Raw genomic sequence first — 18,540 nt, 5'->3', positions numbered from 1 at the left:
ATTAAAAAAAGCCAAATCAAAAAGGTTAACATGTTAGGAGGGTTATGGCTGCCTGCAAAAAAGGCATTATATTATATTAGAAAATTAAACACTTTTGGCATTTTAGCTTAAAGCAGATATTTGTGTACTTTTATTCTTTTTTTTGTTACTGTGTTTGGCTGTCAAACACAATGTCCAGATGGAAATTGCAACAAAGCACAACCTTACTGATACACAAGTACTGTATAGCAGCTGGCTTTTAAAACTACTGAGGGTGAGAGGGCAAAAAGGTAAGACTTGGTCTGCTCGTGGATCCCAAGAGCAGATGGTGAAACTCATAAATCAACCCAGTATGGCAGGCTAGCTTATAACTGTACATCCTGATATGAAACAATACATATTTGACTGAGTTGATGTTGGTCTGTATTTGTTTGGCTTACCTGCAGAGTTGCAAGATGTTGGGTGTCCATCAAGGTGGGGCAAAGGCAGCGAGAGCATGAAGGAGAAGAAACAAAGAAAATCAATGAGAAGTTTGATAGATGTTAAGCTGAATATAAATCAGATCAGACATCAGTGGGTTACTCAAAAAGACGGAAAGGTCTTCAATGATGAGTCGATTACATTGCTATGCCTATATGTATACCCTTATATAGTAGTATATGACCCCTGAGCATACTCAATGACATATCCATCAAATTCAAGAATACGTGAGTAACTTATTAGGGCTCGACAGTAGCATGTGCCAGGTTGTCATTGGCAACAATTGTAAGAAATTGCTAATTTTTCAGAGGCAACACCCTTTTGAAATATAAAACAATATAGACACCAAACATTCACCCCAAAATAAAAACATTTTAGTCTTTGTTGAGTCAGAAATATAATATATATAATAAATATTGCTGTTATAGTCGGACTTAAAACCAGATGCCTTAACTTGGGTTTTCACGGGCATCTGTTCACTGTCAGATAGAGAAAACTCAAATTTGAAAGGCAGAGAACGGATAGATAAACAGCCAATTATTTGCTAGCTAGATTCATTTTCCAGAGATGTGCGAAGAACATTGACAGCAGCTGAACTACTTGCATTTTGTAAACCAGGAATTGAGGGTGGATATGTTAACTAGAAACTAATAATTACAATTCTGTAAAGCAACAGATAAAACACAAATTATTTTGTTTGCTTATTTGAATCAAGCTTTGATTCTTTTATGTCACATTATCATAGTTCAACCAACGTATAACTGCATTGTATCTTAATTACTCAAAATATAAAAAGGGGACAAAAATGGCAACAACACTTTCAGTTTTGTCAAACTAAAGCTGATGCAATTTTAAAAGGGATGTTTACATAAAATCATTCTTCTCAATTGAAGGAATAACTTCTTAAGAGAATACTGTCAACAAATATCTGTGTTCTTGTCATTGTTTATACTGTTTTGTTCTTTTTATTTGAGGCAATGTGATCAAAAGATTGACAACTTTCAAAAATAAATTCTCAACAAGTTTTGTCTCATTAGTATAATAATAATAATGAGTGTGTCAGTTGAAAGTGTGGTGTGTTGACAGTTTGTTGACACTTGCCTGTGACATCAAAGCTGTCTAAGGTAACTCAATAAAGGAGTTGAATAATCTATCTCAAATATGAAATGAATAATTCATAAAATCATCGCATAGAAACACAACTTGTCAAGGTATGATGGTTGACATTACTGTAAGGCAACTAAGGTAAAACCGAATATGTCAGACGTCAAAATGTAGTGATACATTCAACCTTTTCCTTTCAGACTGGGAATTCTTTATATTGTTATGCGTCAAAATTGAACAGAAACATTGAATGAAATACAACACTTTTTTGAATAAAACTGTAGATAAGATGACATTCCTGTTCAGTGACATCACATCAAAGTATATCAGAGATGTTCCTTATTGAATGTAGGTAATCTTTAGTAGTGCGGTTCGATCCCTCCAGTGAGCAAAATCTGCTGACGACCAGATGCTTCATTGAGTAAGTGGATTATCCATCTATCCTATCCTATCTATCCCAGCCCCTACTCCCTTTGCTGTTATCATACCTGATAGAAACAGACCTGACGTATAAAGAAATCTCAGATGAATGCCACCGAACAGACACGTCACACTTGTTTGTGTCACTGTCTTGCATTAACAGCAAGTTTCTGCCCATCTCGGTCGGACAAGTACATTTTCATTCTAACAATCACACCATAAAAGAATAAACTTTGCTTCTATACTTCACAAACATGATTGATGTATTGGGTAACAAAAAAAGGTTTTTTCATACAATTCTGAGCAGAGAACATTTGAAGTCCCTGCCATAGAGGTTTTCATAAAAGGGATCCAACAAAAATGTTAGTAAGAGTGGGTGTTATTTTCTCCAGATGGAAACGAGAGGATAAATTATCCAAGACATTCAAACAAGGCTCTGTTGAAATAACAAAACAAGCCTAACTGCTTCTATGTTTTGGAATACATAATGTGTATAGTGCTTCTTCTTAGTTGGACTCCATCTCCAATAACTCAGTCATCAAAAACCGCACCATGTTTGGCCTCTCAGCAGTTATCCCCGTCCTTGAGTCAGTGCAGACTAAGGTGTTGCATTGCTCAGCATTGGTCATGTGCAACCTGAAGAATTGTTAATGACTCATCAGCATACCAGTTAATTCACACATAGCATAATCTAATAGCCTGCTCAGTTCCTCCTGCAGTCAAGATGGGTTTTGAGTCATTGTGACCAACAAGACATGTGTACATGTACAAGAAAACATACACTGGAGAAGCTTTAACTTGAACTGTCGCCTGAAGAAGTGGTTACAGGTTTGAAATTATTTGTTGTGTTAATTAATCAACTAATTGTTTGAGCATAAAACGTATTGTTACCAAGTCAGAGAAATTACCTCTGTTCAGTGCGAGTGTGTTTGTCAGCAGTATGTTGTTGTTTAATGACAGACGGGTTACTTCTCAATGCATTCTTTCACCCTGTGCATGCTGGGACGTGTTTCACTAACTCAATAGATATGGGAAGTTATTGAGTTAACGTATAAGGGTAACTGAAAGGTTAAAAGCCCCTCATCTGCGAAACAGTAGATTAGGTATAGATGTTTTGGAGCGATGATATACTGCTGAATTATGCCATCAATCCAAATACACCACATCAGTAGCTCAGGATCAGATAACGTCAGAACGACCTACCCCCTGAGGACTCTATTTGATGATATCCGATCCTTTTTTTGTCAGAAATAAGGATGTCTAGTCCTGAACCAGCTGCAAACAAAGGCGCCTGGGCCAGCAGTCATTGTGATCCAGGGGCAATTACCTGCACAGAGGCTATAGAGATATTGAGAGGCTGGAGTATAAACAAAAGGTAACGGCCCGTCCACACAGCGGCGTGCGTTGAAGCTTCCAACGCTTCTGCCCATTCACTTTGAATGGGGTGACGTCACTTTTAGCCGAACTGCATTTTGGGAAGCGACGTGGAGCGTTGCTGGCATTGCTGGCTTCAAAAGTTGAGCAATGTTCAACTTTTGACGCCTCGACGGAGGCGTCAGCCAATGAAATCCCGTTTATGCAAATCTGCCAGTACAAGCGCTAGCTAATCAAACCGCGTGTATGCTGGGAGAGACTACGCAGGTAATTTCCTCATATTCCAAAAAATGGAGGGAAAATTCATTATAGCGGTAGTGAATCACCCGGTGCTGTATGATCAGTCTCTGTTCATCTACCGGGATACAAACCGGAGGAGCGAGGCATGGAGGGAGGTGGAAGAGACAGTGGATGAAACTGGTAGGTTTTCGTCTGTTTGGGGATTTTATATCCAGTTTACTTCGTTTTAACATTGCTATTGCTTTGTATATATGTCGGGGGCGGGAGATTCATGTGATTGGTTGTTGGTCGCAAAAAATCCCCAAGCTTCAGATACGCCCACCTCCAAGGGTCAACGCACGCCGCTGTGTGGACGGGCCGTAATAATCCCATAAAATAGTATAGTTTGATTCTGCCAGACAAGCAGTGTTAAGAGGTTTTTTAGACCGCAAACTCAACCCCAATTCCTGACCCTCAGTCACAACACGACACTGCTCTAATACCTTGTCCCTACCACCCCCACAAACCGAAACTCCCATTATAACCATATCCTCAGGGTATTGCACTCAGCACACACCCATCCAGGTCAGGTCAAAGGCCTGTGTGTGGGGATATTCACACATCAAGAGAGTACCACATGCACATCACACACACACAAACACGCTCACGCAGAGCTACTCCAGCCACCTACATGTGTTACATAACATGCCACTGCCTACCCATCCACCACCACATCTACACTACACTCAACCACAGAAGAAGATGCATCACAAGTGCTCCTACAATGCAGAAGTACACGATTCACTGAATTCCCCACTTCTCTGTCTTAAAGACTCATATCAGACACAAGGACAGCTCCACTTACTGCTGATGCTAAATGTAGAAAAGATCTCAATTGCCAGCCAGCTAAACGAAGGGGTCCCATTTACTAAAAGCCCTATTGGCACGAGGAGACCACGGGAAGATTTGTTTTATTGTGTTAACAGACAAAATGTAGCTTTGAATTAGCTTGGACCTACATTAGCCGCCAATTATTTTCAAGGCCAAAGCCAGATTCCAAGCCAGATTCCGACACAACAAAAGATACCTTTTTTATAGTGGAGGGTCTCTTGAAGCCAAATGTGTGAAAAGCCTCCATTTAGTAGTGTGAATATTTTCAGAGAGCCCCTACACAAACATTCGCAAAGTGAGTTATCCCTCGCTTTAAACATAATGTGTGTGCAACTACTCGCATTTGGACAAATAACACAGAGCGCTGCAAGACATCAGCACGGTGCCACTGAGAAACCAATTTGCTGATAAAGTAAATGTCCTGTAAATCTTGCAAAATGGTTACAACCGGCTCACTATGCTTTAACACAGCAGCAGGGTGCATCTCTAGACACCAGTTGGTCCAATTTCACAACAGAATGTGCCCAAGAGCACAACAGGGCCTGAGATGTAGTGTGTGGCAACAAGTCATAATTTCTCCCTTTTAGCTGTGGAGTATTTTATTGGAAGCCGGTCTGCAAAGACACATCGAGGCAGAGCTCATCTCCTGAGAACAGTGTCAGGCTGCTGAACAGTGCACTTTTCACACCAGACTCCTGGATGAGGAACATCTCCTCTTCCAAACCGCAGCCATTGAGAAGCTTCTCTGACACAGCCCTGAGCAAGACTCTGAAAGGCTTATACCAAACAAACACTGCAGAGTGTCCCTTCACAAGATAATGATGGGGAAGATCAGTTTACTGCACCGTCACTTATTCGAAACACTGCATTTAAAAAAAATGACCAAATGGTGCTTGGCGAACACTGTAGCATTCTGGTAACCTTTTTCTTCCAAATCTCCATAGTAACATAGCTCCTAACTGGCAGGCTATAAAAAATATGAATGTTATGAATTACTTATCAGATTTTATTTGCCTTCTTATGTTTGCTCTTGGCCTCTTGTGTCCTGGCATGTTGTGGCCTGCTATAATTTTGGCTGAACCGTGAGATAAATGTGCTGTCTCGTTGCCAGAGGGCATCCCTGCTTGCACTCTTATTCATGATTTATTCATATGTATACAAATACTGCAGCACTTACGTCATTAAACTCCCGTCCTTACACACAAAGAGATATTAACCGTTTTGCCTCTGGAAAAGTAGGACAATTAAGGCTTAATATGCCATGATAAACTTAGACCAAAAATTCCACAGGGGAATAATGCATTATCGATGTTTGCTTACCACGAGTCATTATTTGATAGCGAATGGAAACAAAATGACTAAGAATTGAAAATGTTCCACATTTGAAAATATGATCACATTAATCATGGACTAAGGGTACATTATGAGAAGCATCTGGTCTATTCACCGCTGACCAAAGGGTCCATTCAAACTGAAATTTAAGAGCACTCTGAATCCCACAATGGGAACACATACAAAGTAAGACATTAAAAGAGTGGACAACATTTGGCCGAAGAGTGTCACAGGAAGTGAGTTCTTTTAAAGCTTGGAGCCCATATCCTGTCCTCAGATGTTGAGTCCAGAACGGGCCTGCGATGGTGTTTCTAGAGGGCCTGTTGTACATGCAGTTCACATACCCCACCACATGACGCGAAACCTGGGTCATGGCCAGGGGGGATTCAGCAGTGGAACAACTTTAGGATTATTCAAGTCTGGGGAAAGCAGGAAACGGGCGTATAAACAATAAATGGGGGTCACGTTACATTTCCTCTACAAGCGATTCCCACAGAATAACACTTCACAACAAACCCTACTTAAGAGTTTGGCTTTGATTCCCAAAACAAGTGATCAAAAATATCTCAGATGTAAGCTGTGTAACAGATGCAGACACTTTGTTAAAACCAACTGTCCACTGCAGCATTTATTTTAACAGTTACAACTACATTTACTTTGTTCACATACACACCAACAAAACAAACTGGGATAACAAGTGCCTGGCATGTTGCCCGAGTGAGTCCTTTGAAGGCAGCAAGCACAAGGCCAGGGGACATGCCACAACACCATCAAAAACAATGACATCTACAAAAGGAATGTAGGACCTGGGTGATAACGCTCAGCTGGCACATGTTAAACAAGCTGCACTGACAAGAAGTGCAACCTCAGAAAAGCAGGGCTGACGACGCTTACACTATTCTTAGTTAAATTAAAAATAAACTGTGAAGAAGTGATAAGTTATATAAAGTAAGGATATTCTATTAACAGCAAAGTGAGAGCAACTGTCAAACTTCTGCATGCACACGTTTAGCCTTAACTACTAGACCAATCCACAGGAGGCTACCCTTAGGCAAAAGATGAAAAGAACAGAGTTTATACTCACAAAATCTGGTTTATATCTAGTTTTTAAAATATCTGCGGGTTAATACTCAGTTAGGTAAAAGCTGTAGTAAAAGTACTACATAGGGACACAGCAATTCAACCTTTTGCCCATCACACATCGGACTAAAAAAGTTACTTTTAAGTATCACTCCACCAACCTCGTGCAGAAACAAACTCTTAGCAGATTGCCTGACGCAGAACACTGTGACATGTCCCTGAGCTCTTTAGGGAATTACATTGAATTTCCACAGCCCTGAATCCTTTAAATAGCGCGCGTGTACTCAATTATATTTCTCTCTGGGAGCAGGCATAGCTGTCTTCTATCAATAAGGCTATAGCTAGCTGTGTGCTGGCTTAGTCATACTCACCATTATGGCCTCACATACTGTAGGCTACACTTACTTTATCCGGCATTTTCCTCTTCGGTGAAGAAACTTAGCTCCCTGAGGACCAGAAAAGTCCCTGTAGGAGTTTTCCTCTTTTCCTAAATAACCAATATAAGATCAGTGCTTGCTTATTTAAACAGTGTTTTATAAATTACAATATGCTTCTTGCGCCAGGTAGATTTTTTGCAACAATTCTTCTTGCATCCCCAATTAAAAGTGATCTGAATAATGCCACAGTTGAATTTCCAGAGACAAAAGCTGTCTTAGATTACCATTTCCATTCTGAGGACACTTCATACCTCACCATGATCCTCTAACCATCCCCAACCTGGATGAGGCCAGAATCTTCCCACAGTTAGTCACGGGACTGCTGGCAGGCTGAGGGGACTTGGAGGCATATGCGCCTTTCCATCTGTTGCTCACTCACGGCTTTTCAAACCCCTTCCTCTGTCAGCAGCCATCTGCTTTCAGCCCTACCCCACTGGCAGGAAACATGAGCACTTCCACCATAGGATACGGATGATGCACAAATTGAAAAAAGAATAAGAGCCTATAGCATATTTTTATTGTCTCTGAAGAAAATAATAAAATGACGACAGAGGAAATTATATGATATAATTAGATTATATTATCCGTATATCTGCAACTTTCTGGTTTGATCAATTCATTGATTGTAGAGCTGTATAAATTGGAAACTATTTTGTTGTTTTTTTAAAGTAAACACGTGCTTGCTTGTTGAGTACTTTTGTATTAGGATAGCACACAATAGATACAGTAGATAGAGCAACTGACACAAAACAAGCCACTTGAATACAAATCCTTGGGCTTTCTGTTTTCTGAGATTTTATAGACAAATTGTTTAACTTGGAAAACATTTAAAGATGAATTGATCATTAGAGTCAGCATTGATCTAGAAAATTGTTAAAAATACACCACAAAAATACTGATCATTCAAGAGAAAGTAAAGCAGCACATTCTCATAGTTGAGCTGCTGAGATTCTCATATCCTTGGTGATGTCGATATTACAGTAAATGTTGTTGTTTAATTGAAGTCACATCTTCTCAATTGGCCACATTAGTTCCAATCTATCATTGTCAATATGACATCATGATATATTCTCAGAAACTCTTCAGTTCCCTCATTTTTCCTTTTAATATAATAAGGCTGCTTGATGCTGAACAACCACAGATCCATGTATGGCTGAGAAGAACATATTTTATTCAGTATTGAAAACCCAGTGATTTAAAACGAACACAGAATATCAATGGCTCTTCCCTTCAATAAAACATTAGATCAGTACTACTCCACACGAGACATTAACGATCAGAATACAACAGATATAAAACAACCATCTACTCTCTGCCCATAAGAGATTAGGGTACTCGTTATAATAATAAAAAAACCCTGACCAGCTCGACCCCACCCCTCCACATTCAGAACACAAGAAAAAAAATTAGCTGTCCATCAATGGGAGAGAGAGCGCCTTTGTTCAATGGCACAATGGAGGACATTCTGTTGTGGAGGATAGCGTCACATTCAATAAGCCATGCCATAGTGCTGCAGCAGGGAGAGGACAGCAGGGCTGATGCAAAAATGGCACTCTGACCCCACAGACCTCCCAACGCTCCGTTTACAGCCCACCAATTCAGCTCATCTCCACTAACCCACGGTCCAGAGTCGGGTGCCGTGTTAAAATGCATTTCAATTGGGATGGAGGGAATGCTCAGAAGCTGCAGATGACAGAAAGTGTATAGGCTCAATCACATAACAGGGAGTCTTTTGAGAGTGTGACATGTGCAGGCCCCGTTATCTGACGTGCATCTGTTCGGGGAAAAGTCTGTTACTACTACGCTCCCAAGAACAAACCTGTGACGTAGACGTGATGTGAAGTGCTTTTTCAACACATGGCTGAAACCTGAGACTCTCCATGCTTCACACAGAGGTGTTTCAGTTGTTACAGATGCTACAGAGCGAGGATCTGACATTATCTTAAAGTGAACGGGAAATCAGAAAAATATGCTTTTATCAAGGCCCGCTTTGGTGAGTTGTCATTGGCGCTGGTTGCACATTGCAGGTGTTTGGAGTAATCTGTGTTTCATCACATCAAAGAGGCCCAATATGAGCTTAGAGTTGGAAGACCTTTGAGACATGAGTCAATAGTAAGCTTTAAAGTTGTTTTTGAACTTTGAAAAGAGCCAGGCTAGCAGTTTCATCCTGCTTCCAGTCTTTGCTTCCAAGCCAAACTAATCTTCTCTCTATAAAAGGAAATAAGTGAGAGTAGTATCAATCTTCTCATCTTAATCTCACCAATGCCCTGTTTCCATGGCATGATTCAGATCGGCTCCATTCAACTTGACTCTCTTTCGGTACCAGTTTCTTTATCCACATGTAACTGCTATGACAAGGGGGCACTTACTGAATCCTTCTATTGGCAACCGTACAGCAAAAGGACTGCACTTTGTTAATTGCATGGTGTAGTTCCGCAAGTTGAATTTTGTGTATGTAATGTTTTTTTTTAAAGCAAGTCTAGTTTACTTGATGACAAACACGATATGGTGGTTCGAAGATATTTGCAATATGTCTGTCTTGTGGAGGTGGCATAAAAGGGTTGGCATTTGAACTTAATATGCTAGAAATTGTACGTGTTAAAAGCCTCAGAATAAGGGAAACATAAGTGTCTAAACATTTCTGAAGATACAGATCTCGGTGTTTAACCTATGCTTTCAATGTGGCTCAGTACCCAGAAAAACGAAAGAACAGGCCATAGTTGGGCCTATTCCATGCTTCACAGATGTATTTAGATGAGGATTTATTTAGGCACAAGATCTACAACTAGTAAATACTTACAGAGCTACTCTGTAAACACCAGCATTCCACATTAACAGCAATTTACATCGGCATACCCTGTGAGCAACACAGCTGTTGGTATTGACTTACATTTCTAACTCTATAACAGTTCCTAATCCATTTGTACAGATATGTTTTAGAAAAATAATGAGCACATTGTTGGGACTTTACTTGCCAGAAGTAGCAGCGGCATCTTCCCTGACACAGATGGCCCACAGTGAGAACTGTAAGCCAAGTTCCTCAAACCACACAACCGTGCACGTACATCTCAACCTGTAAACAGTCACAACTCATTGAAAAACCTCTGTAAACCTACATATATAAAGCAGCATGTATTACATATGTAATGAATGTTTATTTATCAGGACTTTGTTTCCCATCATGATTCTTGCATTAAAGTACCAACGCTGTATTACTTAATTTCTTAACTGCTGCATCATGACAGCTTGTGGTCAATGAAAACAGTGTTGATTAAGATAATTCAGTGTTTTATTTCTCACTGGCCATGAGGAAATCAATCTGGCTTGAGCAGCATTGGGAAGATGCATTATCATCATTCCGTGCTTTCTATTAGATGAGCACTCTACTTCACTCTCTTTGGCAATCGACTACAAGAGCGATGCAGTGTGTACCACGAGCTGCTGAGGTACCACACAATGCCGACAGAGTGCTGTGAGGCTTCAGTCTGTGTGCTTTTTGTATCGCTCTGTGTCGTCCCTATTGCTATCTGATCACACAATGTCACATTGTGCAGCCGTATTAGTCCTTTCTTGAAATCCCAAGCACCCCTCTTGAGTAGCAGTGGATTTAGGTGACTGCCCTTGCTCTGACATTGGACTGTCAGCTGGCAATATGGATGTCAGCAGGAGCTTTTTAAGTTTTCCAAAACACAGTTATTGCTCAAAATGCAATATCATTACATCAATGTACAGAATGAACACTTGGCTAATGGAAATCATAACCTTCTTGTGAGAAAGTGTGACGCCACTAAAAAGTGTAAAGAATGTACTGTATGTGCTTATTTACTTCATATGCGTGGCGTGCATGCATACATCCACGTATCTATTCAATTAGCTGCAGAACATCTTTAAAAATCTAAAGAACATTATGCATGTTTGATAAGAATACTTAATACCTAAAGAAAAGTCGTGTTAATGGAACACTAAAAAATATAACTGGAATCACAGTACAGACAGATAGCGTCTCTGCAGCTGTCTTCTTATCTCAGTGATCTGAATTTTATTTACAACCCTTCGTGTATTTTAACTCCCTAATCAAGTATCTGATCCAGGCTCTGGCAAAGATGACTGGTGTATTAGCAGTAGTGTTAAAGGAAAGCTTTAAGGTTTATAAAAGGAAAACAAGTTGTGGCAAGTCTTACACAATACATGTTGTGCAATAGTACATTAACAACTTTTCTCATTGCTATTTATGTAATTCTTTGGCCTTCAACAAACTTTTGCCGCAGCATCAATGTCACTTCCCAGTGAGGCTTGATGATGGCCACTGGCAAGAACACTGGCCAGGGTAATTGCTGTGATGATTAACAGAAAAGTGACAGATTTGGCTTTTAATTATAGAAGCTCTTTATGTTCCATTAAAGGACACAGTTACAAAGAGTTCTTATAAACCGGTTGCTCATGGATGAAGCAGTCCTAGACTTAACCCCCGACTAAAGATGTAGTTTAACTCGCACAACCTTTGAAAACATTTGATGGATTAGGCCAAATCGCTGTCCACGAAATTGCATTTCTTAGTTTAGCGTGATTGATAAAGGATTGCCACTCTAGCAACCCCAGCATCTATTCCCAGGGATTTCATAGCATATGTCAATAAAGGTCCTCAGTCCTTCGGGTCACAAATCACATTGTGAATGGTATTGTGATTTCAAGCCCTCAAAGTACACCCTGTAGCGAGTAAAACTCTAAAACAGAAAATACCTCCCCAAAACGCCTCGTTGGAGATACGTCATTGTCCATTTGATTCTTCCGGGTAAGCATGATGTCAACCGTACCCGGAACAAAATGGACCAATCCGTGGAGCCGTTACGTTATGTCTGCGGAGCCGTTACGTTAAGCCCCCGCTGATTGGTCCAAATTGACCAATCCACGGACTTCCTCACACACTCAGTGCAAGCAGCTCTGCTGATCTCTCCTCCCTGGCTGCAGGCTGATAACAGGCAGTTGGGATCGCGGCGAAATTCTCTCTGCAGACCCATTCTCACAGCGTTTATCAACCTTTTTCTTACTCAATATCAAGCCACACTTATTGTTTTTACTTCGGCTGTGACTTTGTGTGTGCTCAGGTTGAGTTTGGCTGTGTTTCGCTGTGTATCGCTAAACAAGGAAACAACACCTCCACGGAGCTTAGCGTGATTCACAACGTCCCGACCAATCAGAGCACACTGTGCTCACAGGGAGGGTGGGGGCTGGAGCTATTGGAGCTACAACGAGCCGTTAAAGGCAGAGAGTGAAATTCAGTGAATACACGTAGTTTACAGAGATGCTGTATGAGAAACCAATGTGAGTTTGAAAAATTGCACAATATAAATCTATTCTACTAGACCTCAACAATGGAATTATGATCAGTAGAAATGGCCATGACATGGGACCTTTAAGTGAATCCACTTGCCAACCACTTAGCTCTACTATATATTATGGGCAATGCCATTTTGCTTGCACATTTCCTGTCCTGGTCACTCTTGCAGTTTATCATCAATTACACACTTGTATAATTTAGATTAGCTTTATCTTCAGTCCAGTATTCACAAATATTAGTCTAATAATATGAAGGGAATAGAACAAATAATATTTGGAAATGATCATATGAATTAGTACAGAAACCAAGCAGCACTGCAAAATAACAATATACAAAAAAAAACATTTATTGTCATCATTATGTTAAGGGATTATTAATCCACAAAACAAGAGGGGAAACCTTAGTAATAATAGGAATACATTTTGTAAGGACTGTAATTTATATTCATTCTTTCTTCAACATTTCCAGCTAAATTCATGAGCCACTGGTTCCTTAGCAACAGACTCTGCAAGGATGCAAGATTGAAGAGGAACAGCTCTGCAGTTCCTCTGAGCAGGTGAGGACAAGACGGCCAATGTCTCCCGTTGGAGCTCTTCAAAGCCTCTTGAAGTTACCTTAATTAAGGCAACTGCATCTAATTTAACACCATGAAAACGTACCAGAATGTACATCAAAGCTAAAGCAATGGGTTATTTTCCCCCAAGAGGACATCCAATCTGTTGTGCTTTCTGACATTACAGTGTGTGTATGCTTAGAAATATCAATTCACTGCCTTTCCTCATACACATAACATCAAAGTTTACACCATGCAGGCTAACAATGTCTTGCGCTGAACCATGACTAAACGATTACAGGGTGAATACTTTGCATTTCTGCTGTTTTGTTGTTTAGCAGTGGATTTTTGCTTTGGGTTAAACATTTCCCAGTTGTAATATGTTGTATAAACCTGCAGGCGTGGACACAGTGCCACAACTATCCACAGTCTTGTATCTATTCCCCAGGATACCTTTACAAATACAGATGATGTGATATCCTACTGAGAGGTTTCGTATTTCAAACATCAACAATAAGAATCAGGTTTAGCATGCAGCACTTTAGAAAGCAGGGGCTTGCTAGTTTTTATTTGGGCTAATGTCCAGTCAGGGAGAAACTTAAAGTAAGATTTTATTTTCTAACCATCAGAAGCCACATTAAATGCAGTATATGTTGTGTTTTGAGAACAATACAAAGATACAGTGGCCTTAATAGTAAAGTGTAACACCACAAAATCCCTCCTAAAACTACTTTTATTTGTCTATGACATCATACAACATTGGTTGCTGAGGGAGGAGTCATCCTTGAGTTCAAGTGTTTGCTCATATTTTACAGATTTTTTTAAAAGGCAAACAACAACCTTACTGTTTTTAAAAAGGTACATTTAAGAGTTAACTCACAAAAGGCTCCAGTGTGGTCTTATCAAGATACAGAATAAAGACATGCCTTTATTGAGCAAATTATGCAACAATCCCAAAGGCATCATAAAAAAGGGGAATCATCCGTTCCTCAAAAGGTCCAGCTGAGACACCACAGGGCCCACCAGTTGTTGCTTGTTTTCACACAAGGGTGACTTTCATCTTTTATTTGGATCCATTTTAAACTTACGAAGACTGCTCAACCCTCTGCTTCAGGTTGTATGGTGTAGTCATTATTATGATGAGTTAACATGTTGAAGGAATTTTCAAAACTCAGAAATATTATCGAGGAATTAACAACGGCTAATCAAGGATAACAAATATATATATATCCCTGTCTGCTGTGCCATTTGCAAGAAACATGGAACATCCTAAAGCATGTTCAGTGTTGACTACACATCAGATTTCTTATAATAATGATGAGATCTTCTGTCTCTTGATAGTTATTTTGAATTGTTTTGTCAATAATGACAACATGTCCATATCTTTCATACAGTTGCGTTGTCTTTTTTGAAAGCATCTAACCACACGTTTGATTAATCTTGGCCATTGGCATGCTCTAACTGCATCACCCTGAATTAATGAAATGCTTAAATTGTACTCGTCCCAACTAAAATACTTAACCGTTGAAGCGATTCCATTACAATATCCCTCTCACTGACAAATCATAATCTGTGTCAAAAAGCTAATGTTACTGTAACTTAATTTTTGAAGCATAATTGACAACTAAACATGTTGCTGAAATGCTGAATTATAACGGTTACTGCTTTTAAGATAAACTGCCATTATTGTCCTTTTTCCCCCCATGTGTGTGTTTGGATCAAGATAATGCTACCAAAGACAGTATTAGAGCAAGTGGTGCAAACATGTACATTCAGAACGTTGCTGTAATACTCCCCAAGACCCCTGACAGCTCCCTTTGATGGACAGTCCACTGACTGCTGTGTCACACAGCCATCGATTAGATACATGGGCGGGTAAGTAGCAGGGAGAAACACATGAGAAACCACCACCATAATTTAAGCTGTTCACATCTTGACAGTGCATCATCATTACTTGTATGTGACAAGCTGCAGTAGCTGGTTTACACTCACTGTCATCCTTTCCGGGTCAGATAATAACATTTGGACTTGATCTCCAGTGTGTGAAAAATATACCCGGTTATGGCTTTCCAACACACTCAAAGATGTCCATCATCTCTACTGGCACATCATGTATTCTCTCCTGCACCCTGTGTAACAACACTGTGTGTGCCTCAGCATTGTTCAGAGCAATAATTAGTTTGATGCAACATGTGACTTAGCATTTTCTGCCTCTTCTCCACTGACATGGGTTCAAATTAAAAATAGGGTCAGACTGTAGTGCATTTGAAGCGTTTCCTTTGGCACATGCCATTGAACAGCAGTAACAGTCACACAATCGCACAGACTGCCTCTTGTGAATGCAATTGAACATCCTATTGTTAACACTGCAGTGTATGGAGGCAATTCCCTTATTGAGCAGGACGATGAAATCGGCTACGCCCCCAACCGCCACAGCCTCAAAGTGTGATTGTTGACACTGTGCTTTGCGCCCATGACAATGTGTACATGAAAAGAAGGGAAACGAGACCCCCCCCCCCCCCCCTCAAAACAGACACTAAAACACAACACCCCCCCCCCCCCCCCCCCGCCCCCCCAGCACTCACTGAATAAGAAACACCAAACGACAGCGAAAAACCTAGTATGACCCCCCCCCCCCCCCCTCCTACTCACCTTCAATGGAGATTACATGCTCTCGGATCTGGTTCTGCAGGGCCAGGTCATCGATGCGCTCGATCAGATCGTAGATCGCGTAAATGTTCGGGTGGACAGATTCGAACCGATGGATCTCTGCCCTGATGGCCGCTGAGTTGGACAAAACAAACTGCGAGCCCGCTGAGCCGGCTTGGGAACCCTGGCCAGAAACAGTCCCCGACCCGAACTGTCCAGCCCCTGAGCTTGCAGACGATCCGGATCCGAACTGGGACGGGATGGACTGGGGCACCGGGACTGGGACTGGCGCCGGGACCGTGCCTGGAGTGGGCATGGCTGGCTGGGACTGCTGCGAGAGACCGGACCCTGGGACGCTCGACTGGAAATTCATCTTGTTTTTTAGGAGCGACTAACTCTTCTCTTTCTTACAACACAAATATGAAGACTAGAATTTGGGATTCGAGCGATGCGAACAAAAGAAGTCCGCGCGAAATGATGGTGTTGAAAACGATCGGCGCAGAAGCATCAATAGTTGTTCACCAATTGCAACAAAACGAGGCTCTTGCTCATATTATTAAAACTTGACTGTGATTCATTTTCCGTTTTTTTGGCCAGATCTGTCCACGGCCCTTTTTGTTCTGTGGCTTACAAACCCGCAATGCCTACCACTTGGACACTCCTCTGTGGGCTGCACCGCTGTGTTGGTGAAAGCCGTTTTCCTTAGTTGCTCTGTTTGAAGGAGACAATGGGCTAGGCTTCAGCACGGCGCCCTGGTCCACTGCCTTCAATGCGTTGTTTCTGCGCTGAAATGAAATAGCGTTTAGTCTTCTTTGGTCCAAGTGGTCCCTGCCCAGCGCCCTCCTCCGCATGCTGAAACGTCACACAACACGTAATTGTACTTGAGATGGGGGAGGGTGTGATTGGATTTGGTGGAGGGGGAGAAAATCGCAACGTGCACATCATTATAATAACCTACCTGACAGTTATGCAACCACACAAAAATGACTACTGCAAGATATACATGTATATGAAATCATTTTGGGAATATCATCCGTTGCTTGTAGCTGTTATTGTGTCGATTAAAACAAAAAGCTTGTATTTCATCTGTAGGCCCACACTTTCACTCGTACGTGCACGCGCACGTGGACGCGCAGACACTCACAATATGCTGTTTGTTTAGGGATTTATTTGCAACAATATCAATTATGACACATATGTATCCCCTTATAACTCCACAATAGTATTATGTTTATGTTCTACTTAATATTTAAAAACTGATGGATGTCAGATTCAACAGATGACACAACAATGGCAAAATACTGTTTATCTTTTTGACTCACTTATGTAGAATTGTATTCAATTAAGAAATCATGGTCAGGATAAGTATAATTACATTGGGCAAACCATAAGAAGGCATGCATATAGGGGAGTCTTATTCTGTATTGCACACACCCTGGTGTCATGTTAGGCCAAACCTTTTCCACCACTGCATCCTGCATAAAAAACTCCCTACATGTTCAACATTTATTGCAGTAATGGCTCTTATTAAAGTGGTGTGATATGGTTCTTAATGAATCTTCCTTCACTTAAAGAAAAAAAGAAGAAGATACAGAGCCACCTGCTGGTTTGAATGCACATCACTACAACAGCTGTTCAAGGCCAGATGACTGTGACAGTCAGTCAGAGCTGTCCTGTTGCAGCATGTGGTGTTGCAGATAATGTCTGATCAAACAAAGGGACAAAAGACATTCATGTATTCTATCATGTGTCTGTAATATACTCTCAGGTAAAGTGTCTCGCATTCTTTGTTGCAGGAAAGAAAACTGCGCAAAGATGAAAAAGTTATATATAAAAAAGTAATTTAAATATAATCATTGGGGGGAAAAGAGTATTATGGCTCCTGAACTCACTGCCTGAGCAGTGAGGCTATTTTCTCCCACACCTATACCACAAAGGGCAATAATACTTTGTTATTCTTTTTCCTCCCAGTATTACAGTTCGAAAAACAGCTTCAATCTAGAGGTTAAAACTGGTTTTCATCATTGTGTTGTCCATGGGACTTACTCAAAGATGATTCAGAAGACACTAATTTTAGCATTTTCTTTTGAGTTTTTAAAAGCTGTTATATTAAGCAATAATAGGCAATAGTTTCCTATACTTTCAAATGGCTGCTATGTATAAACTGAATTTAATGCTTGTGATATTCTGTTTTTCTTTTGTATATGTATTTAATTTTCTGCTCTGTTATGTTACCAAACCTATTGTGACAGCATGGATGATGATGATGATGATGATGATGATGATGATGATGATGATGATGATGCACATCTCCGAACAGCTGCAATATGACACATCACTTTTTATTCTTCAATACAGCAGGGTCACTTCTGAGAAATTACACATTCAGTGGAATAAATCACCTGCTGTTTTGAGGATTATCATCGTTAACGTCACGAGGTAATGGCAGATGTTGTGCCTTTATTTCTGTGTCTTTATTTTGTGCTTCCCCAGGTGCACGGGAGATGTACTCAAATCCTGTGGAGCCACTGTTACGTAGCTCTTTGCCAGCTTTTTAATGCTCTCGGCGTGACTTTTTAAAACATTGTCTAAATCTGAAGAGACATATGTACCTATCTTTATGTAACAATAAGCCACTTCTGCAAAACACTTCATGTTGTGAGCGTTATCTTCAGCCTTCTGCC

General features: G+C 40.6%; 1 protein-coding gene across 1 annotated transcript in view; it reads right to left on the bottom strand.

Moving 5' to 3' along the window:
- The window catches only part of agap3 (ArfGAP with GTPase domain, ankyrin repeat and PH domain 3), a 122,876-nt gene extending 105,886 nt beyond the window's left edge, over positions 1-16,990 (bottom strand). The window contains exon 1 of the mRNA XM_034104557.2: positions 15,860-16,990. Within this exon, the coding sequence (XP_033960448.1) occupies positions 15,860-16,229 (370 nt within the window). The 5' untranslated portion in view covers positions 16,230-16,990. The remainder of the gene's footprint in view (positions 1-15,859) is intronic.
- Positions 16,991-18,540: the final 1,550 nt, after the last annotated feature.

Source organism: Pseudochaenichthys georgianus, chromosome 17 (assembly GCF_902827115.2).
Source record: "Pseudochaenichthys georgianus chromosome 17, fPseGeo1.2, whole genome shotgun sequence".
Taxonomy (NCBI): Eukaryota; Metazoa; Chordata; class Actinopteri; order Perciformes; family Channichthyidae; genus Pseudochaenichthys; species Pseudochaenichthys georgianus.
The sequence above is the reverse complement of the archived record's forward strand: the minus strand, read 5'-3'. Positions and strand labels throughout refer to the sequence as shown.